The sequence below is a fragment of the Leptonychotes weddellii genome, chromosome 5 (assembly GCF_054177405.1).
Source record: "Leptonychotes weddellii isolate Sample4059 chromosome 5, ASM5417740v2, whole genome shotgun sequence".
NCBI classification, from domain to species: Eukaryota; Metazoa; Chordata; class Mammalia; order Carnivora; family Phocidae; genus Leptonychotes; species Leptonychotes weddellii.
Window position 1 is genome coordinate 11186361 of NC_138373.1, and position 23722 is coordinate 11210082.

General features: G+C 42.7%; 1 protein-coding gene across 5 annotated transcripts in view; it reads left to right on the plus strand.

Moving 5' to 3' along the window:
• The first annotated feature begins 17333 nt into the window (after window positions 1-17333).
• Window positions 17334-23722, plus strand: part of AUTS2 (activator of transcription and developmental regulator AUTS2) — a 1062127-nt gene continuing 1055738 nt past the window's right edge. For all 5 annotated transcript variants that reach the window (XM_081819609.1, XM_081819612.1, XM_081819611.1 and 2 more), the window contains exon 1: window positions 17334-18827. In XM_081819609.1, the coding sequence (XP_081675735.1) occupies window positions 18519-18827 (309 nt within the window). In that variant the 5' untranslated portion in view covers window positions 17334-18518. The remainder of the gene's footprint in view (window positions 18828-23722) is intronic.

Genomic DNA, 23722 nt, shown 5'->3' on the forward strand with positions numbered 1-23722 from the left:
GACTGGAACTTACATCATTGGCACTCCTAGTTCTCAGGCCTTCAGACTTGGACTAGAATTTATACCAATAGTTTTCCTTGTTCTCAGGCCTTAGAACAATACCACTGGCCTTCCTGGGTCTCAAGCCTGTTAAACGGGCGATCATGGGACTTCTCAGCCTCCATAATCGCATGAATCAGTTCCTTATAATAAGTCTCTTTCCATAGCGGGTCATTTTGGTAAGCAGAACTGGGTATACATCTACCTGGTCCTTTATTTAGTAGGGTCATAATGCCCTACTTATGGCAAACCTAGGCCACTGCCACTCATTCTCTAAGTATAGGAGTCATTCTTCTGTCCTATAATATTAAACTCCAGTGAAAGAGCAAGTCATTCAAATGCTCTTCCCCAGATAGCAGGGAAATAGAATTTTATGCCCCAAGCAGAGAGGATTCAAAAGTTTACCAAAGTCCTGGGAACTTAAATTGTAGGCAGAGATAATATTGCTGTTCATCACTGTCTACTTATTTTCTATTTAAAGAGTTTTATCTTCCTAGTAGAGGGGGCTGGTTTAATAGAGTGTCAGGGGAAATGTCTAGTGAATGTATTGATTGTATGATGATAAATGGGGGCAACTTATCTCTTAATCTTCTTCCAGGTTTGCCTCGTGGAGGGTGAATAAAATTATTTTTAATATAGCCAAGAAGGTCTTTCTTTCATTGCCTTCGGATTCTGGTACCATACATGTGCCTGAATGACTTTCTCTTCCAGGAAGAGTAACAATTTGTAGATTGGCACCAGGTGGAAAATATTTTCCTACATGGTTCTTTATGCCTTAATGTCAAGTTCCAGCATTCAGCTGGGAGCAATGAAGTTATGCCAGGATAATACTTAAGGAAGGAAACAAAGAAATACACACACTGTTCACACAGCAAACATGTCCATATTTTACAGAGAAGATTGTCATAATACCTCGAGGGGGAAAAGCAAGGATCTTCATCACCAAAGGCAAGGAAAGGTTTCTATGGCACTCCACACACTGTATGCAAAATAAAAGCCACCTGAAGAGATAGGAGGGATGAGAATGTTTAATAAAGCAAATTAAGGGGCGCCTGGGTGGCTCAGTCGTTAAGCGTCTGCCTTCAGCCCAGGTCATGGTCCCAGGGTCCTGGGATCAAGCCCCACATCAAGCCCCACATCTAGCCCTACATCTAGCCCCACATCGGGCTCCCTGCTCAGTGGGAAGCCTGCTTCTCTCTCTCCCACTCCCCCTGCCTGTGTTCCCTCTCTTGCTGTCTCTCTCTCTGTCAAATAAATAAATAAAATCTTTAAAAAAAAAAAAAAGCAGATTAATTTTATGTCAGATTCCATCAGCCGAGATGAAAGATTTCTGGAAAAAGTGGTACAGAAGACAGCATTCTTACTGTTGTGCATCACCTCCTTTTTGCTTGCTTGAGACAAATGCAATGCTGAAAAGGTTTTCACTCTGATGCTCTAACAGGAAGTGTACTTCCGTCACTCCCAGAGTGACTGATAATGCTCAGGCCTATCCATTACTCCATTCAAATAACAGGGTTTACTTGCTGTTAAGGTCACTCGTACTATAATGTTATTGTCCTTCTGCTCCACAGTCTCATTTTCACACAGGATTGGTAGAAAAAGAGAGGGATGTTGGGCAGCAGTCACTCATGGGCATAATGCCACTGTCACTCTTTCCCTGCAGTCCTTGAATGTTCTTGCACACGAGAGACATCCACGCAACTGAGGTGTTAATGGGAAGTAAGGCTTGGGTTTTTCAATATGGATCCAACAGCAACAACAACAGGAATTCACTCCCGGGGATTTTTAATTCGAGTTAGAAACTAGAGTGGAAATACTTCAAGCACATTTGTATCTCACACATAGATTGTATCAAGCAGAGTGGTAGGAAAAGGTTTTTTAGCTCAGAATTTAACTAAATTTCTAATTTGAAATTCCATTAAGTAGGGGCGCCTAGTGGTGCAGTGGGTTAAATGTCCGACTCTTGGTTTGGGCAAAGGTCATGATCTCAGGGTGGTGAGATCCAGCTCCGACTCTCCGCTCCGTGCTCAGTGCAGTCTGCTTGGATTCCCTCTCTCTCTGCCTGAGCACTGCTCTCTGTCTCTCAAGTATATAAATCTTAAAAAAAAATTTAAAAAAGAAATTTGGGGTGCCTGGGTAGCTCAGTTGGTTAAGCGTCCACCTTCGGCTCAGGTCATGATCTCAAGGGTCCTGGGATCAAGCCCCACATTTGGCTCCCTGCTCAGTGGGGAGCCTGCTTCTCCCTCTCTCTGCTATTACCCCACTTGTGTCCTCTGGCTCTATCTCTCTGTCAAATAAATAAATAAAATCTTTTAAAAAAGTAAATTATAAAAAAAATTTAAAAAAAGAAATTCCATTAAATAGTACACCACATCTCAAAAACGGTCATAAAAAAAGTTCATTCAAGGGGTGCCTGGGTGACTCAGTCTGTTGAGTGTTCAACTCTTGGTTTCAGCTCAGGTCGTGATCTCAGGGTTGTGGGATGGAGCCCTGTGTCAGGCTCCATGCTCAGTAGGAATCTGCTTGAGACTCCTTCTCTCCCTCTTCCTCTGTTCCCACCCTTACCCCCCTGCTTGCTCTCTCTCTCAAATAAATAAATAAATTTTTAAAAATAAATTTTAAAAAAGTTCATTCAAATTTGAAAATGAAGCATCATTTCTTTCTAGACGATGAAGTTTAATCTGTATTCTGTCCTGTCACTTTTATAGACAGAAACACATGGCCTCAAACTTTGCTTTCTGGCTATGATAATTTCCTATTATAAGTTTGTCTTCAGTTAGTTTCCAAAAATCTCATATGCTTAAGGTTTTGGAGCCATGTAAATTTCTGTTCTGTAGTTGCATTTTCACAGATTGGTAGAAAAAGAGAGATGAATTGTGTAGCATGAAAAAAGTAAAGGCTTTTTATTAAACTAGTTTGGGAAATTCTAAATTGACTATTGTGGTTGCTGTTGTTTTTGTTGAAATAATGAAATGAGGAAGCCTAAAATAGTTGATTTTTTTTAAGAAATATTTTTTATTAAGTAAGCTCTATCCCCAGTGTGGGTTTCGAACTCATAACCCCAAGATCGAGGGTCACATGCTCCAGGGCCTCCTGGGTGGTTCAGTCCATTGGGCATCAGACTCTTGATTTCAGCTCAGGTCATGTTCTCAGGGTTCTGGCCCACATTGGGCTCTGCGCCCAAGTGAGTCTGATAGAGATTCTCTCTCTCTCTCTCCCTCTGCCCCTCCCCCTGCTTGCACATGCTTTTGAATGTTCTCTCTCTCTCCCTCTAAAGTAAATAAACCTTAAAAAAAAAACAAAAAAAGAGTTACATGTTTCACTGACCGAGCCAGCCAGGTGCCCCAGGAAGCCTAAAATAGTTAATAAAGCACAGGACTCCTGGGTTCTAAGTTCAGCTCTAACACTATGTAGCTGTGTGACATTTAGGCAAGGCACCATACCTCTCTGGGCCTCTGCTTACTTATTTGGAAAATGGGTATCTTTGACTATAGCATCTCTAATGATATATAAAATGATATATTAAAATATATATGTAATTACATATATAATTGAATAGGAGAGAGAAATGTATGTCTGTAAATATACATATCTCCTGAAACAAGTGTACATAACAACGTAGTCTCTAGAGCAATGTCCCGCTGGCCTACTGGGCTGATCCTGCCTCATTTTACAGTGATGCTTAAGCCCACACATTTGGAGTCTATCGTATTTTCTTGTAGGTCCGAAGAAAAGCATTTTGGTTTAATATATTAACTTTTGGACTTCCTTTCCTGAGAAATGCAAGGTTTTGGTTTACCATGTTTCCCCCAGCTTTTTTTTTTTTTTTTTTTTTTTTTTAAAAGATTTTATTTATTTATTTGAGACAGAGAATGAGATAGAGCATGAGAGGGTCAGAGGGAGAAGCAGACTCCCTGCCGAGCAGGGAGCCCGATGTGGGACTCGATCCCGGGACTCCAGGATCATGACCTGAGCCGAAGGCAGTCGCTTAACCAACTGAGCCACCCAGGCGCCCCTCCCCCAGCTTTTTATTGTGTCACATTTCAAACTTTCAGAAAAGCTGCGGGAATATACAATGAAAAGCCATTCACTTCAATTTACCAATTGTTAACATTTTGCCACATTTGCTTCCTCTCCACTTCTATTTCTCTTTCTCTGCTCCCTTCCTGCATATATAGGCATTGCCAAACCATTTGAGAATTTATTGCAAACACCATGACACTTCATCTCTAAATACTTTTACATCTCCTAAGAAAAAGGGCATTCTCCCACATAACCACAAGACAATTCCTTGAGATATTTAACATTGATTCAATACTATTTTTAATTTTTTAATTTTTTTATTTTTTAAGATTTATTTATTTATTTATTTGAGAGAGAGAATGAGATAGCATGAGAGGGGGGAGGGTCAGAGAGAGAGGCAGACTCCCTGCTGAGCAGGGAGCCCGACGCGGGACTCGATCCCGGGACTCCAGGATCATGACCTGAGCCGAAGGCAGTCGCTTAACCAACTGAGCCACCCAGGCGCCCTATTTTTTAATTTTTTTAAAAGATTTGATTTATTTATTTGACAGAGAGACAGCGAGAGAGGGAACACAAGCAGGGGGAGTGGGAGAGGGAGAAGCAGGCTTCCCGCGGAGCAGGGAGCCCAATGCGGGGCTCGATCCCAGGACCCTGGGATCATGACCTGAGCTGAAGGCAGACGCTTAACAACTGAGCCACCCAGGCGCCCCACAATACTATTTTTTAAAAGATTTATTTATTTTTTATTTGAGAGATAGAGTCGAGTTGGGGGATGGAGGAGCAGAGGGAGAAAGAGAATCTCTGACAAGTGCAGAGCCCGACTCGGGGCTTGATCCCACAACCCTGAAATCATGACCTGAGCTGAAATCAAGAGTTGGACACTTAACCAACTGAGCCACCCACGTGCCCCCATTGATTCAACACTATTACCTAAAATATTCTCTATATTCAAATTTCCCCAATTGTCCCAATAATGTCCTATGCAGCTGAATTTATTTATTTTTGTATTCTAGGATCCAATCAAGGATTATCTGTTGCATTCACTCGTCCCATCTCTTTACCCTCCCCTGTTCCACAATTTCCCAGCCTTTTTCTGTTTTTCTTTTCATGATACTGACATTTTTGAAGAGTTCAGACCAGTTGTTTTGCAGAATATCCCTCACTTTAGATTTGTCTTGCTGTGTCTCAATGATTAGATTCAGGTTAAATATTTTTGGAAGGAATATTATATACATATTGTTGTGTCCTCACTGCATGACATCAGAGGTATATGATATAATTGATGATGCAGTGTTTGATCATTTGGTTAAAGCGGTAGTTACCAAATGTCTGCAATGTTAAAATTCCCTTTCCCCTCGTAATTAATAAGTGATCTTAGGTGTTAACACTGAGACTTTGTGAATATCCTGTTTCCCAAAGATTCTGGCATCCCTCACCAATGGTGGCTGTAAAATTACTGTTTGGATTGTCCTCTACAAAGGTGAATTGGGATACCCAACAGATCTCTGGCAGAATGGAGGAAAGAATTGGTCAATTTGGACCTGACCACGGATAAATCCTGGTGTGTTTGTGTTTGTGTATGGTGAAGGCAGAGGTACAGAAACTCTGACATGCTGTTAGAATTTTACGCAGTATTAAGTGAAGGCTAAGGTTGGGGTGACTAACATGGGGAATACAAGAAAAGTAAATGTTTATTAGGTGTTGAACAGAGCAAACACATTCTACTATTTCTGTCTCTGCAATTTCTCCATAATATGAGACAAGACCTACATTTTGAGGAGAATGGTACATATAATACAAATAATGCATAAAAATCTCTCTTGTTTTTTATGGTGAAGTACATCTTCCCCTCTTATTTTTTCTTCCCTCCCTTATTTTGACCCCACTGTGCATTTGGTTGTAATATCACTATATTTCTGTTAGATAAAATTAAGTTATTATTAATAGGAAATGCAATTAGAAATTAATAATGTAGAAGCAAAAGTTTGTAAAAGATTTTATAGGTGGTGAAGTGCTTGATTCTATATGGTCAAACCAGAGGAACAAAGAATCTGAGCCTCTTTTTATTTTGAAGAAATGTACCACAATGTGTCTACATTTGTTTTCTTCATGTTTCTCTGATTCATGGGAATTAATTTTCAACAAAAAGCAGAATTCTATACTAATGTAAGACTAGTTATTAATGATAGAAGAAAACAATGTTGCAATAAAGAGAAAACATTCTGCACAGACGAGCAAAAGTAAATAAAAATGGCAATAATCATGATGATGATCAAGAATGCTAATGAGCTTTGATAAAAGACCCTGGAAAGCAAAGGTATTCTAATAATAGAACAATACTGGAACAGAGAGCATGGAAGATGAGTTGTGCAAGAAATTACATTTTAAGTAGCAAGAACAATCTGGCATAGGAAACGAGGAAGTAAGACCATGAAACAATAGATTCCATGTATTCAAGCCACAGAAATGACAAAGTGCTAGCAGAGATTTTTTTGCTTTGCAGAATTATACTAATATATGTCTTTTTTTTTTGTTATCTCCATGTTTCTCTAATTTATCAGGCGATTTGAACCCAAAGCAGGCAGAACAATGCTTTACTATGATGTCAGTGTTTTAGGAAAAAGAGCCAGAAATTTGAAAAGTAAGCTTTTTGCAAATACAAAGATGTCATTGTTGCTGCTGTTGGGTTTCTAGAATAACTGTATGATTGTTAATTATGAAAATAGATAATAATAGTGGGTACAATTTGTCTTTGAATAAGAGTGCTATCCACTAAAACATACACAATAGAGATTAGAAGAACAATCAACAAAGTGCAGGATATTAGAAAGACTTACTTTTAAGCTGCAATGTAGCCAAAATATACCGTTAAGAACCCAGAATTATCTCATGAATGAATATTGAAATAGCCATGTTTTACTGGCTTTATTTAAAAAAACTATCTACAAGTTGAACAACCTTCCCAAGCCTTTTTCTTTCTTTCTTTCTTTTTTTAGTACTTTTACAATTTGCTGGAGCAATGATTTCCTTTCTTTTTTTTCTTTGAGATACAGTGGCTAATCTGATTTTGGTGTTTCAGTAATTATGTCAATTAATGTGTGCTCAGAGTAATTTCATTTGTTGAAATAGATACCAGGTGAATATGCAATTAGTAGAAGGTTGTCTCTTTAAGATTTTGTATGCAATTTTACAAGATTAGCCACAATATGGAAGAGTAGAGCTTCAAATATAAATAATTTCTAGTTAGTGATCAAACTGGTATCCAGTTTATATCCTGACAACTGAAATAAAATTACAGTTTCTTCCCACCTTCTCCTACCAATCAAAGACACATTATAGGGTGACCAAAGGTCCCAGTTTGCACAAGATGGTCCAAGTTTTAGCACTGAATGTCCTCTATCTCGGGAAGCCTTTTGGTTCCAAGCAAGCCAGGACAGTCAGTCACCTAATACACACACCTTATTCAAAAAGAAATACGATACTTACAAAGCTTTATGTATAATTGAACGAATTTAACATATAGAAAAGCAGTTTAAAAATAAATTTCCACCCATATTACTACTAAAATAAAGTGACAGTATATGTTGCTGTGTTCCTTCTACACTTTATACAGACTATATAATTTAACAGTTCTGAAAGCAATTGTCATCACAAGGTGTATATAATTCTGTTATTAGTTAACAGATAAATATCCTTATAAAATAATACATGTAATTTTAATAAATCCATAAAATTCCATGTTTGTGGTTTTTTTTAAAGATTTTATTTATTTATTTGAGAGAGAGAGAGAAACAGCATGAGAGGGTAGAGGTCAGAGGGAGAAGCGGCTCCCCGCCGAGCCGGGAGCCCGACACGGGACTTGATCCCAGGACTCCGGGATCATGACCTGAGCTGAAGGCAGTCGCTCAACCAACTGAGCCACCCAGGTGTCCCCATAAAATTCCATGTTATAAGTTACTTAATTATCCTTAATTGTAGGACATTTATGTTGTTTTTCTTTTTTTCCCCTATTATAAGTGATAATGCTGTAAATATCTTTGTATATATAATAATCCTCTTTTAAATTTAAGAAATAAAACTTTGGGAGGAAACATACATAGGGTACAATTGTATTGACAACATATAAACAGTTTAAGTTATCAATATTTTCTTCTGATAGCTCATTTCTTACCAGTTACCCTGCTATTTAAACAACAATTTCATGAAAAATCCTGATAATATGAGCCCATCCTAGAACCTTGGCAACATTCTTTATTTGAATAGTTGAAACAACAATGTGTTTGTTTGTTCTGAACATCAAGAACTTTTCATTGCATATGAAGATGTTGTTTCCTCTTTTTAGGATCTTTCAAAAGAATAAAGGCACTTGAAGAAAAATGAGATCACTGGATAATCACAATTTCATAGAGAAACTCTATTGTGTTCCAAAGTTGACAGAGGCATTGAGGAGCTCAGAAATTCTACCAACTCATTTTTAAGGACAGATGCTTAATAGGAGCCCATTTTCATACTAAGTCTGACAAAATCAACTGCCCCTTGAGGCCTCATTTTAGGATTTCTTAAGTAAATATATGAAAATCCAAAAATTCAAGTCTTCATCTGTACTATAATTAAAACACAACAGCCTGAGTCTACAAAATCTAAACTCAAATACAGGAAGGATAAATCAAGCCAGATAACTTTTATTGAGGAACCGCTATTGCCTGCCTAGTCCCTATCCTATAGCATTTACCAAGTGATAAGAAAAGGTCACAGGATGTGTATACAATAACAAAATTAACAGAAGAATAAGTTCTATAACAGTGGTGTAAAAAAAAGGGGACCCTGTCTCCTTGTGCATCTGCGTTATTTATAGTGACAAAAAATTGTAAACCACCAGTAACATCATTCTAGATAGGTCTCCTCAGGCAAGGGAAACAGAAGCAAAAATAAACTGTTGGGACTACATCAAAATTAAAAGCTCCCCCACAGCAAAGGACACAACCAACAAAACTAAAAGATGACCTACTGAATGAGAGAAGATATTTGCAAATGATATATCTGATGAAGGGTAACTATCCAAAATTTATAAAGAACTTGTAAAACTCAACACCCAAACAACAACTAATCCGATTTAACAAAATAGGCAAAAGACGTGAGCAGGCATTTACTCCAAAGAAGACATCCAGATGGCCAACAGACACATGAAAAGATGTTCAACATCACTCATCATTAGGGAAATGCAAATCAAAACTACAATGAGGTATCACCTCACACATATCAGAATGGCTAAAATCAACAACACAAGAAACAACAAGTGTTGGTGAGGATGTGGAGAAAAAGGAACACTCGTTCACTGTTGGTGGGAATGCAGACTGGCTCAGCCACTGTGGAAGACAGTATGGAGGTTCCTCAAAAAATTAAAAATAGAACTACCCTCTGATCCAGTAGTTGCACTATTCGGTATTTACCCCCAAAATACAAAAACACTAAGCCCCTATGTTAATTACAGCAGTATTTAGAATAGCCAAGTTATGGAAACAGCCCAAGTGTCCATCGACTGATGAATGGATAAAGAAGATGTGGTGTATATATATATATATATATATACTCAGCCATAAAAAAGAATGAAATCTTGCCATTTGCAACAACATGGATGGAGCTAGAGAGTATTATGCTCAGCGAGATAATTCAGTGATTTCACTCATATGTGGAATTTAAGAAACAAAACGAACAAAGTGGGGAAAAAAGAGACAAACCAAAAAACAAACTCAAATACAGAGAACCGATGTTTACCAGAGGGAAGGTGGGTAGGGGGATGGGGAAAATAGGGGATGGGGGTGAAGGAGAGCAGTCATCAGTGTGCCTAGGTGGCTCGGTTGGTTAAGCATCTGCCTTTGGCTCAATGATCCTGGGGTCCTGGGATTGAGTCCCGAGTGGGGCTCCCTGCTCAGCGGGAGCCTGCTTCTCCCTCTCCTTTTGCCCTTCCTCCCCATTTGTGCTCACTCTCTCTCTCAAATAAATACATAAAATCTTTAAAAAAAAAAAAAAGTAGTGCAGTCATCATGATGAGCATTGGATGAGGCATGGAAGTGTTGAATCACTATATTGTACACCTGAAACCAATAGAACACTGCACGTTAACTACACTGGAATTAAAATAAAAAAAATGTAAACCACTAAATGTCTATTGACAAGATATAAATAAGTCTGTTATGGCATAGTCATACACTAAAATAGGCAAAAGTGAAAATGCATAGGAACTATATGTATCAACAACTCTCAGAAATAAAATAATGAATATAAAAAACAAGTTTTAGAAAAATACATAGAGATTGATATCATGTATATATTTTAAAATATGCAAAGGAATAGTATATATTGTTTAGGAATACTTCTAATAAAGTAAAAATAGAAATGGATGCAATAATAATCATGACATTTAGGATAATGATCCTCCTGGGGGGAGGGGGGAGGAAAAAAGTGGGAGGAGGGAGGATACAATTTCAGAAGAGGTACAGAGGAGGACTCAAGTATTTTGGAATTTTTTTTAAGTAGGCTCAATGAGGGGCTTGAACTCACGACCCTGAGATCAAGACCTGAGCTCGGATGCTCATCTGACTGAGCCACCCAGGTTCTCCCGGAAATATTTTATTTCTTAAACCACGGCAAGAGTACATGATTGTTTACTATATTAATTTGAAAGCTATAAGGATAATTAAAATATACAGAAATTAAAATGCCACGTAAGTAGAGAAGAAGCTGTTAATTCTGAATAGAAGTGGCAATCAGAGGAAGCTTTTTGATGAATTGGCTTTGATGGATAAATGGGTCTTGATGGGTGAGGAGACATTTAGCAAGTTCAGATGGCAGGAAAGGAGGTTCTGGGCTGATGCATCAGTATGGGGAAAGGCATGCAAGTCTTCTATGCAAGTGCTTAGCTTGGGATGCATAGAAGTATGCTATAATAAAGGAGGTTGGTAATATAACTGGGACCAGACCACAAAAGGCCTTGAACACAGAACTTTAAAATCATTATTATGTGTTATTTTATAACTTTTATTTATTTATTTATTTTTAAAGATTTTATTTATTTATTTGACAGAGAGAGACACAGTGACAGAGGGAACACAAGCAGGGGAAGTGAGAGAAGGAGAAGCAGGCTTTCCGCGGAGCAGGGAGCCCGATGTAGGGCTCGATCCCAGGACCCCGGGATCACGACCTGAGCCGAAGGCAGACGCTTAACGACTGAGCCACCCAGGTGCCCCTATTACTTTTATTTTTAAAAATTTTTATTTATTTAAGCAATCTTGACACCCAACGTGGGGCTTGAACTCACCACCCTAAGATCAAGAGTCACATACTCCTCCAACTGAGCCAGCCGGCGCCCCAATAATTATTATGTTTTATAAATAGAAGCTTGCAATTAGGTCTGGGCTATAATTTATTATATTCTTTATGTAATTCTAAAGGACCGATAGTTTTTTTCAAATAGGATGTTACCTATTCTGAATATGATCCTTTTAGATCTATATTGCTCTTCAAATAAAAATGAAGACAAAATCACAATTCATCACAAGTCATCTACCAAATCCCATAGAGAAATTGTTCCTCAGAGTTATAACCTGTAATAAATACAGAGGTCTTCCACTGGTACCTTTAAAAAGTCATTTAAAGTTTTTTCTTGTGATTATCCATCAATTTTCCCATCTGATCATGTCAAGTAGAAGGCATTGCCTTGAGAAGGGACAGAAAGACTGGTTAATTTTGTGAAAACCTAAAGTTCATTAAAATTTGCAGAACTACTTTTTTACATGATCATTATTTAGTTACTAGCAGCTATCTTTCATTGGCTTCACATGACAGACTCTGAAGGCTATGGGTTGATCCATGCGTCATTCATCACGGGCACCTGTAAAGATGATCAAAGTTTATTGCACAATATTATGGAAAGTGGCACGTTTAGCAAGTTGAACCACACATTTCCTCCCCCCACCTTTTTTGAACATTAAAACTGCACTTTGAAAAACAACTTCCAATGCAGAAAAAAAAAATTAAAACAGCAGGTGATAATTAGGGCAAAGTTACAACAATGTTCTTGCTGATGGGCTACGTGTCAGTTAATGCAAGCTATCACTTCTCTCCAGGAATATTTATTATTAAAAACAACTTATGAGGGTTAAAGAAGGGATAGTAAATGTGTTAGTCTCCCGTTTGCTCATTTGGAAATGGCATGAAGATAGATCCATTAACCAGCTCAGTTCTACCTTGGTCTCAGGGCAGACACACACGCTAAATAACTGAAAGTTATAAACGACCAAAACATAAACCTTAAGCTGCCTTGAGTTAAAAATCAATCTTCCTAATAAATTAAATTCAAATATTATATACTAGTATGTAATATCAAGAAGGATGTATTAAGGGTGCCTGGGTGGCTCAGTCGTTGAGCGTCTGCCTTCGGCTCGGGTCATGATCCCAGGGTCCTGGGATCGAGCCCTGCATCCAGCTCCCTGCTCGGCGGGAAGCCTGCTTCTCCCTCTCTCACTGCCCCTGCTGGTGTTCCTGCTCTTGCTATCTCTGTCTCGGTCAAATAAATAAATAAAATCTTAAAAAAAAAAAAAGAAAGATGTATTAATAATTGCCCTGTTGGCAGAGTGCAAAGTGTGAGACTTCAGAGGGATATAAAAATTTAGTAATTTAGAAAATCTGGTACCGAAGACAGCTATTGCTGCTTGGAATGCTCAGTTTAGTTCAGTCATTGAGCTGTAATAGTATTCTCTGCCTAGTCAAGGTTGAATGTTCAAGATATAGTTTGAGTATTAATCATTGATTCGAATAAAAGGTTGCACAACTGGAGACGCTCTCATGTGTTAAGTATTTTATTCCTGAACACAGATGTAAGTTTTTTCCTTTGTGTTTTCCAGAACCACTTGAGTGTCTTCCCTACTAAACAAGCAACCTCTTATGGAATTATTTCTTGAGCTTTACTCTTTATCAACTACAATCTTTTGGCAAAGAATTCACCTAAGCTTTTGCTGATATGAATTATGAGCTCATTCAAACTGCCCATTTCAAGTTAAAGCTTTATCTTTCTTTCTGCCTGGTAAGAAATCTGATCCTACGCTATGCTTTATTTTGGTTTACTATACAGTATTCCATTGTGCATTCACACTGTGTAGTGTTGTGTGAATAAACCATAGCTTATTTATCCATTCTACTGTTGATGAGCATTTGGACAGTGTCACTGATACATGAAAAAATAAAGAATCCTAGGGGTGCCTGGGTGGCTCAGTCGTTAAGCGTCTGCCTTCGGCTCAGATCATGATCCTGGGGTCCTGGGATCGAGCCACGCATTGGGCTCCCTGCTCTGCGGGAAGCCTGCTTCTCCCTCCTCCACTCCCCCTGCTTGTGTTCCCTCTCTCGCTGTCTCTGTCAAATAAATAAATAAAATCTTTAAAAAAAAAAAGAATCCTATAAATACTCATATGTATACAAACAAGACCCTCCACACTTACACATAGCATTTTACATTTTTTGAAGTATAATACACAGAGAAGTGCATATATTATAATAGTACAGCTTGATGAATTTTCACAAACTGAACATAACATGTGCAACCAGCACCAAGCCCAAGAAACAGAACATGATTAACTCTCAGAAGCCCTATTTATGTCCCCTCCTAGTCAGTAGGCCCCTTTAAAGGTAACCACTGTCCTGACTTCTGATAGCATAAATGAGTTTTGCCCGTTTTTGCACAACACATACTCTTGTGTGTCTCGCTTCTTTCACTTAGCATCATGTTTATGAAATTCATATATGTTACTGCATTTGGAAGTCGATTGTTCATTCTCAGTGATGTATAGTATTCCATTATATGAATAGATCACCAATTATTTCCCCATTTTACTGCCAATGAACATTTGGGTTGTTTCCAGGTGGGGGGTTATGATAATGCTCTGAGCTGTTTAATAGATCTCTTTTGGTACACATTTGACATTGGTATATTCCTAGGAAAGGAACTGGTGGGCCATGGAGTGTTCATATGTTTAACTTGAGTGGATATTGCCAGTTTTCCAAAGTGGTTGTACTCTATACAGAGCATTTGATCTCTTGAGGAATCATTCTGAGGAAGGCATTCAGCATAACCATGAAGAGAACAAGTTATGGAGTCACTTAAGCCAAATTAAGCTTACCATGAAAAGCCATGCTACCTGTGCTTGATTTTTTTTTTTTTTTTTTTTTTAGAGAGAGAGTGTGCATGCACACACGTGGATGGGGAGGGGCAGAAGGAGAGGAAGAGAGAGAATCTTAAACGGGCTCCACGCTCAGCACAGAGCCCGACGTGGGGCAACATCTCACAACCCCGAGGCAGTGACCTGAGCCGAAATCAAGAGTCTGACGCTTAACCGTCTGAGCTACCCAGGTGCCCCTTTGCTTAACTTCCTTAAGCCTCAGTCTACTCAACTCTATAACAGGTATAATAAAACCTTTCTCAAAATTCACAAGAATTAAATGAGATATTAGAACAGCGCCTGGCACACAGTAAGTACTTAACTTATTATATGGTAGTTATTAATCGTTACAACATTAATCATGTTGCTCTCACAACATGGATGATATGGAGAATTAGAAATAGATACGGGCAACATAATACACAAACAATTTTAATTCTCTGATGGAAGAAAATTGAAACTCTGACCCAAAAGGCATTACCAATTCCAGTGAGCATTGCACTTGGACCTGAAAAAAAATCATTTAAACATTATCCCAACATGCTTTTGCAAATTACTCTTGCCAGAGGCAAGGTTCTTGGATGCAGTGCATTACCATCCATTTTTTTTTTTTCCTACCAGACATTACTCTTTAAAGACAGGACTGCCAAGGGCTACTCTGGAAAGTCACTAATATTATACTTTTTATTATATTTGCCAATTTCACACCTTCCTCAACCCAACCCCTAAAGTTGTGAAAAGTGACTGTAACTGCAAGTTAGTTCTTAGTTTTCACTGAAACTTATCAGTGTCTAAACATCTTTCACATTCCTAAAAACCCTAAAAATGAACCCATGTCCTTCCTTTAAATGACAAAGAACTTGCCTTTTTTTGGTAGGCGTGAACTTGATAAACTTAGTGTGGATTTCAGGAGCTGCTGGGAGAGCATCCTAGAGGTTAACACAGAAGTTACACTCTGTACAGAGGCACTGTTTTAGCTAATTGCTCCAGGGGCAGCAAGCTCAGTTACGCTAGGGAGGTAATCTTGGTAGGTGGCACCATGTTCTTAATAAATTGAATCAGATCCCTTATATTGGTCACTTTTCTCAAGAAATAAAGCACACCATCTACTTGGAAAGATATCCTTTGAGCAGGCCAGTGTAGACCTGAAAGGGAACTTTTTGAACATTTAATTGAAACTCTTTGATTTACAGATGAGAAAACTAGTCATTTAAGAGTCTTACCTAAGGTCAAAGGGTCTGTTCCCTGGGAAGGCAGAAAGCCTGTCTTATTCACAGTTCAGTGGTTGCTCCTCTCTGCTCTTGTAACTTGTTTCCCACCATCCTCCCATCCTGCCCGCCCCAACCCTGATTTCATAAAGATCCAGAAAAGGGGATGCTGAAGTAATGTGACTTAAGGGAATGACCATTAAATGGCCAGAGAGTGCAAGATGGGCGAGACTTGCCTGCTACAACCCAAGAAGGAAGGACCTTCTGTTTTGTGTACCACTGAATTCCCAGCACGTAGAACTACCTGGTACACAGCAGGCCCTAATAATTGTTACATGAATAAATGAATTAATGAATCAACCAATCTTGGGTATGTCAGGCTGTCGTGCCCTTTTCTTTACCACCTCCTTCCAGTAATACTAAAACGTGTAGCTTTAGTAAAGAGGAGAAATGATGTAGAAAGCGTCTAGTACGGCGCCCGACCCATTGTGAACAATTTAACAATGTCAGTTCATTTCCTTTTCTTCCTCCCCAAGTGTAGGCTACTGGGGATAAGGGGTGATGTGCCACAGTACTTTATGTACCAGACACAAAGTGAAGTGGGTAGCTAACAGGCTGGTGAGAAAGGGTTGTCGGCGTCTTTCTGATCCGGACAGATCAATTCCAGTGCCCCGAAAAACGCACAGCTATTTTACCTAGAGAGGCTGGTCTCTTGTTGATCGATTCTGGGCTGCAGTCAACTCTTCAAGTCAACTTTTTATAAGCATCAACTACATTGCGGCGGCACGAGGGGCAGTGATAGGAAAAGCGGGGAAGCCCCTCCGCTCCCCAATAAAGGAGGCCGGCTGAGGTAGGGACAGAGTTTTGTGTGTCCAACCGGTCTTCGGGCTGGGGCGGTCCGGCCCCTCCAGCCCCGCCCCCTTGCCCGCCGCGGCTGCCGAGGTTCAAGTTCGGCCCCCAGCGCACAGCCTTGCGCTTCCCGCTCCAAGGCCGCCCGCGCGTCCCAGGGGCCCCCGCTGGAAGGCGAGGAGGGCCCAGAGGTCATACGGGCGCGGGGTCACTCGGTCACGCGTTCTGCTACCACGTGGGAGAAAAGTTTCCAACTCCGGCCGTGGGGCCTCTCAGTGTCCCCCAGCAGAGCAGAGGCCCGCCCTTTGGCACCCTCTTCCTTTTCTGTCGCCTGCAGTCGCGTCCCCCTCCCAGGGAAGCCCCCCCTTGTGTTCCTTCTCATAAATCCCTCCTTCCCTCGCTGCGCAGGTCGCCCAGGATAAATACTCTGGGAGCCTCCCAAGCAGGCTGCTCCGGCGCCTCTGGCAGGCCTGGTGTAGGGGGTCGAGGGACAAGTGTCCCGAAGAGGCTGCGGGGAGCGCGGAGCCGGGAGCGCGGAGTAGACAGGGGACAGTGGCCCGCACACGTCCCCGGTGCGACCGGCGGCATTATTTCCGCGGCTTCCACACCCTCGCGCGCCAACTCCGCCGGGCCGCAGCCTACCCCACCCGGGCAGCCCCCTCCACGCCCCCGCTACCCACTCCCGGCTCCCCTCCGCCCCCAGTGCGCAGGCCCGGCCGCCCCAGCGCGCATGCCCTGGGCTCGCGAGCGCGGCCAGCCCCCAGCCTTTTGCTTTCTACACACTCTACAACTGGGGAGGGGGCGGGGGCGGAGGGAGCCCAGCGGGCCACGTGATCCAGCCGACCGGGGCCGCGGGGGCGGGAGCGCGCGCCGAGCGAGGCGCGGGGAGGGCGGGGGCGCGTGCGCGCGCGCGCGCGTGCGGGCGGGCGCGGGGCTGGGCTGAGGCGGGCGGCGGCGGTGGGCCGGCCGCGGAGGGGGAGGAGCGGGAGCTGAGCGAGGCGGGCGGGCGGAGGATGGGGCCGTGCCCGGGCTCCCGCTGCAGCCGCCCGGGGACACGCCGTGCACCCTCCGGCTCGGGGCTCTCGCGGCGGTGGCGGCGGCAGCGTTAGCGGCGGCGGCGAGAGCGGCGTTCCCGGCGCTTCCTGGCCGCTCTTCTCCCTCGGGCTGGGCGGAGAGAAGAGGCAGCGGCGGCGGCGGCGGCACATCGGTGTCTCTCCCGCTGGAGATTTCTTTCTGCTTTCCTCGTCGACTGACTCACCCCCTCCCTTTTTTGAGGAAGGGTGACCTCTTCTCTGGGACAGGAAAAAAAATTTTTTTGAGGGTTGGGGGGTGGGTGGCAGCGTCAGGGTCTGCTTCTTCTCTTCTTTCATCTCCTCTCCTCCCCCCTCCAGGACCGAAAAGCGAGCCCCACAACTGCTCCAGCATCCTCCTTCCCTTCCTCCACCTCCCTTCTCCTCCACCTCTTCCAGTTTCGCCCTCTCCCCTTCCAATTATTTCATTATTATGCTTCCCTCTCTGGGGGGTCTCGTCCCTCTCAGGTCGCTCGGAAGCCTTGGCCTCCCTTGGATGCATTTCTTAAAAATTTTGGAGCCTGGGAGTGAGTTTTCTCTGAGGCGTGTGTGAGAGGCGGCGGGGGTGTTTTCCTGCGCGAGGGGCGGGTGAAGTTCATTGCCCCCACTTTCCCGCGACCTTTTCGGACCCGGTTTCGAATCGGGGGGCCGGCGTTTTTCGGGGGGCGGGGGGCGCGGCGGAGAATGGCCGCGGGGAGGGCTCCCCGGAGCCTCCCAGTCTCTTGATCAAAGCATTCCGCTATTCTGATTTATTGCCTGCTTGGTGAGTTATTTTTTTTGCCTCTAAAGGAGACCTGTGTGTTCAGCCATTACTTTGCTCGGCGCTGCTCACAGGAATCTCCGACCCGCGGTGCTGTGGGGAGCCCCGCACTTGGGCTCCTCGCCTCTCGCCCTCGCTCCCGTCCCTCCTCCCTCTCTCCGCCCCTTCCCCCTTCTCTTTCTCCTCTCTTTCTTCCCCTCTCTCCCTTCTTTCGGCCGCCGTCTCCCCCGCGCCCTCCACGGGGCGGAGGGAAGCCGAGGAGGGGGAGGGAGGGGTTGGTGTCAATTTTTTTGTGTGGCCGCGGCCGGAGCCTGTGGCGGGCGGGCGGCGAGCGGGGAGACCCCGGCGCGGCAGAGCCATGGATGGCCCGACGCGGGGCCATGGACTCCGCAAAAAGCGGCGGTCGCGGTCGCAGCGAGACCGGGAGAGGCGCTCCCGGGGCGGGCTGGGGGCCGGCGCGGCCGGCGGCGGCGGGGCCGGCCGGACCCGGGCGCCCTCGCTCGCCTCGTCGTCGGGCTCCGACAAGGAAGACAATGGGAAGCCCCCGTCCTCCGCCCCGTCCCGGCCCAGACCCCCGCGGAGGAAGCGGAGAGAGTCCACCTCGGCCGAAGAGGACATCATTGATGGATTTGCCATGACCAGCTTTGTCACTTTTGAAGCGCTGGAGGTAAGGGGGACCCCCTCCCCCCGGTTTCCCTTTATGCACGACCCCACTCGGCTGCGCCCGGCTCCGCTACCTCCCCCGCCGCGCTCCGGTCTGTCTGGCTGTCTGTCTGTCTAGGCTGAGGTCTTATTGTTGGGGGGAGAGCTGGGGGCGCGGGCAGACGGGCAGCAGGAGGGAATCGCAAAGCCGTGCCTGGTCTCCTCGTTTCCTCGTTCTCGCTCGCCTTTCGCCTGCGCCCCCTCCCTGCACCCCCTCCTCAGCAGATGGGCAGGGAGAAAGGGGTTCAGGCATCACAACAATGCGCCCCCCTCCACGGATAGCTCTGCCCCTACTCCTTCCTCCTCTCCCTCCCCAATCATGGCTTCTTGGCTGGTGGAAGTCTCTTTGCTGGGTTTGGGGCGCCTGTGGACGGTTCTCTGTGTGCTTTCTACAGAACCATATGTCCGTGTGTGTGTGTCTGTATAGTATATACCTTTCCTGGTTCTGGGTGTCCTCGGGACTGGAGACTGATGGGGTTTTGTGGTTTCTTTGCCCCCCTCCCCTGCTCTTTTTTTTTTTTTTTTTTTTTTGGTGAAGCTGGGGAAGGGGGCGTTTTCTCTCGGTTGGGAGAAAGGAGGGAGGAGGGGAGAGAAGAGAGGAAAGGATGGAATATCTCCCTGTATTCTATGTGGGGCTATTACAGAAAGGGTTAATTATAATATCTATACATATAGGAACATTTGTGTGTGTGTGTGTGTGTGTGTGTGTGTACACGAGCAGTTTGGTTAAAGGACAGAAAAAGGTACACCAGGGAAGACTGGTGGGAGGAAGGAATAAAATCCTAGCTGGTATCTGAAGGGCTTGTCACCGAATTGTCCCTCTCCCTTTCCTCTTTCTGTGTTTTCTTTTTTCTTTCTGATTGGCTTTGTGTGTATGTGTATGTGTGTCTTTCTTTATTCCTTGGGCACCTGCAGCGTTCATTTCCAAATGCACATTTTCCTGCCAGCTACCAGCTCCTGGGGTGGGGGGGTGGGGGGTGGGTAGACAGAGACTGTCCAGGGGCCTGGGGTAAACTATCTTTACCTGGAGGGATCAGATTTGGTGCTGGCATCAGTCATTGGCCTCTACAGATGTAACCCCCTTTCTTCCCCCCCACCTCCCTGTCCCCACCCCCAACACACCACACACAAGGCTTTGAGATTCTGCAGAGTTGGTCCCGCTTTCTTAAGCACAAAACCCAGATAGGAGTTGGTTTCTAGTATTTCATGCACCTGATGTGATGGTTTGAGGTTCCTGAAGGAAACTTTTCCCTTTCCGTTTGGTTTTTTTTTGCTGTTATTATGGTATTGTTTGAGATGATCAGATGTAAGCTTTGTTAATGACCGCTTAAATCTCACATGCAGTAATTGTACAGGTTTGGATTGCTGGTTCTGCATGTGTGTTTGGGTGTCAGGTCTAAATATTTTAAAAAAGGACGCCTTCCTGTCAGGGCTGTTCTTTTCTCTTTGAACTGCTTTTTGGTTGGGCCGCTGCTGGTTGGTGGTGGTGGTGGTGGATGGTGGCCATAGATTTTGATGTTAGAGATTGAATCAGTTGCTCTTTGGTTCTAGAACTTGTGATTATTGGCTAAAATGGATCTTACACAGTTATTTTGAGAGTTGAAGCTCACCACTTATTAGGATAATTCTAACTGTGGCTTTAACTTTGCCAAGGTGGGAGGATACTGTACAGCGTGACCTCTCTCTCGATTTGAAATAGGAATTGAAATGGCAGCATGTATCCTAATAGGAAATGCTGCCTAGAATTTGGTTCACCATTGCTATCTGTGGTTGGTTTAGGACATTATTTGTAAGAGCTGGTTACAAGTGGTTCTGCTTTCTGCATGGTTATTCTGGGTTGCTGTGTGGCCCCTCACAGTAAGTTAAGTTAAGAGGAGCCTGCTTTTTCCCATGAACATTTTTGAAGGCCAAGTAAAAGTAGATAATGACTTATGCAGTTTTTTTTTGTTTTGTTTTGTTTCTACTTTTAACAGATATTTGACTGGGCTTGAGATGTATACGTCTATCCATTTAGCTTTTGAGAGAAAATGTGCCCATTCTGGTTTCTTTGGAGTTTTAAAAAACTTTTAATTTTTAGAGAAGATCAAGTTCAGAGTGTAGCATTAATAACATTCCTTTCCTTGCTGTGGTTATTTTTTCTGCTGCTTTTCCAGATTCAAAGCCCAGGTTACTTTGGTTAGCTGAATGCTGTGCTACTTTCATGTTTAAATACCATCTACATATCTGTATGTAGGTTTAAAAGGTCTAACTTTTTAAAAAGTTCCCTTAAAACTTTACAGAAAAATTTAAACATATATACAAAAGTAGAGAGAACAGTATAATAAACTCTAATATTCCCAACACCCAGGTTCAACAACTACCAACTCATGTCTCATCTTGTTTCATCTGTATCCCATCTACTCCCTGCTCCCAGATGGGATATGAGAAATAAGTAAATATTTCTGTATGTATCTCTAAATGTAATGACTCATAAAAGAAAACCCACCAGAAACTCTACAGTTCCACCTACATAAATTAACAACAGTCTTCTAATATTCTCAACTATCCTGTCACTATTCACATTTAAGAGGCCTGGCTTTTGTAGGAAAGCTATAAATAAACTTTTCATATTAAAAACATGCAGTGGGGAATAAAAATCATCATATATGTCTGGTTCTGTGGGAAAAGTTGGATCCGTTTGCTGCTTGGCACATTTGTGTGCCTGTTGGATGGTCAGACATACATGTGTAGTGACTATTAAAACCTCTGGTGTCTCACTGTTCTCAGTTTACAAGATTTACTGAACTATCACCATGAAATATGAGGATTTACTGGGAAATAGGCAAGTAAACTATGAACTTGGACAGAAATACATGTTAATGGAGTGCTTGTAAATGTTAGGAATTATTATAGATGCCAAGAGTTACCATTAGGTACCATAAGTACCTAATACGTTTTTGTGCCTTGTGTTTAGAAATGAAATCAGTTGTCACCACGTATCACCAGGGCTGCTGCTAGTATGATGTGATAAGAAACTAGAAATCTTGGCTTGCACAGCTAGGCTTGGAGCTTATGCTGGCTCAGAGTACTAGCCAGCAAACTGTGGAGGTGTGTACTTAGAATGTTAACGGGTTTATTTGACTCCATGATTTTGTCCTGAGTAGCTGATTTTGACTTCCCTTTTAAAGAAGAGGCTCCTAAGTCATGATGAAGTGTGCCAATAAAAACGGTTCCAGTTCAACTATGGTTTTACTGATACTGGAGTAAAAGCAAGAAACTTGCCTAATGAGAACCTGCATTTTTAAGTTGATTATTCTTCACTATCGTCTGATTTTTATTTAAGATGATGAAAGCTATAGGAGTAGTTTGAGAAGTCCCACACTTTATAGGCAGTGAAACTGGCTGAGGTCGTTTCATATTCTGCAGGGATACTTGTCTCGAGTAATTGTGCCCTGAAGTTCAAGTAGATGATTGTGAAGAGTCTCATGATAGAAGATAAGAGGGCAGGTGAGGAGGCTAAAGTTGAACGTGGTGTTCTTTTCATTATGCATTTGAGAAGCAGGATTACCATTTGGATATGATATTGTTTATTTGAATATTTTTTGAGTGATAGGTTGAGAGCAAATATCCTCAGATACCATGCCTCATTTTGTTTTTTAAATGGCTTCCAGCCAATGAAATCTAAATGGAAATGTTGGGGTTCTAGTAGTGTCTGTACCCTAATGTGCCAGATAACACTGCCTTTCTGTTCTTATTTGGGTTTCTTTCTGTGTAATCTTGATTAGGAAGCCACATGAATACCATGGCTGAAAATTTCACTTTGCAAATCCATCATTTCCCCTCCCTGTTATGCATTGGGTTTTAAGGGCAGCCTCTTTCTGTAAAACTGACCAAGGGAAGCAGAGATGAAGTTGGTGGGATTAGCAGACAGGAAGCCAGTTGGAGTTTTGCAGGCTTGTGAAAATGAAGGAAGACTTATTTCTGGTGGTTAGAGGATCAAACCAAGACTTTCATGTGGTCTTCATTTCCTAGTTGTTTCAGGGCTTACCTACACATTGGCAACATAAATAGGTTGTGCAGAATTTGATGTACTTACAAGATACTGTAATTTACTATGGTCAAATCTCACATACTTGTTTAAAAAACATTAGTCATGTTCCTTGTATCAGCAAATATTTATGGAGTGCCTAGAAAGAGTGGAAAGAAACCTAAAATATATGTAGTGTCTTGAAGGAGTATGTAGTTGATAAATTAAGTCCAGCACTTATAAAATAATTTTGAAACAGGCGCTCAAATGTCTAATACCGACTAAGTGCAGTGAGCCTTCAGAGAAGGAGTAGTGAGATAGGCTGAAGTGTTCGAGAAGGCTTCTTGGTGAAGATGGGGCCTAGAAGGTTGAATAAATTTGGATAGATAGGGAGTGGGGGATGGGGAAAGCAGTCTAAGGAGAGGGAATCCTGAGGAAGCACAGCAACAAGAGGATTGAGAAGATGCTATTTGATTAGGGCTTGGGGGCAAGGAAGGGCTGGTAGAAATGAGTTAACAGAATTGTGTAAGTGGACACCTATGCAGACCCATGTTCCAAGCTTGGCCCTCCTAACTAGTTGACAGACTCCGGGAAGTTACTCTCTAAAAGCATATTTTCTTCATTCCTTAGTTGAGAGGTTTAGACTCATTTTACAGCAAAGGTACCCAAGATGGAAGGGAGCCTATCTCTGCTGGATGTTCATAAGTTGTGTTCCGGATCAAAAAAAGTGTGATCTACTCTCAAGTTGTTTTGGAACTTGAGGGGCAAGACAAAATTAAATGGGTGACTTGTTCTGCCAGAATGAAAGGTCTTTTTATTATGCAAATGTGAATTTTGAAAATCAGAGAAGGCAA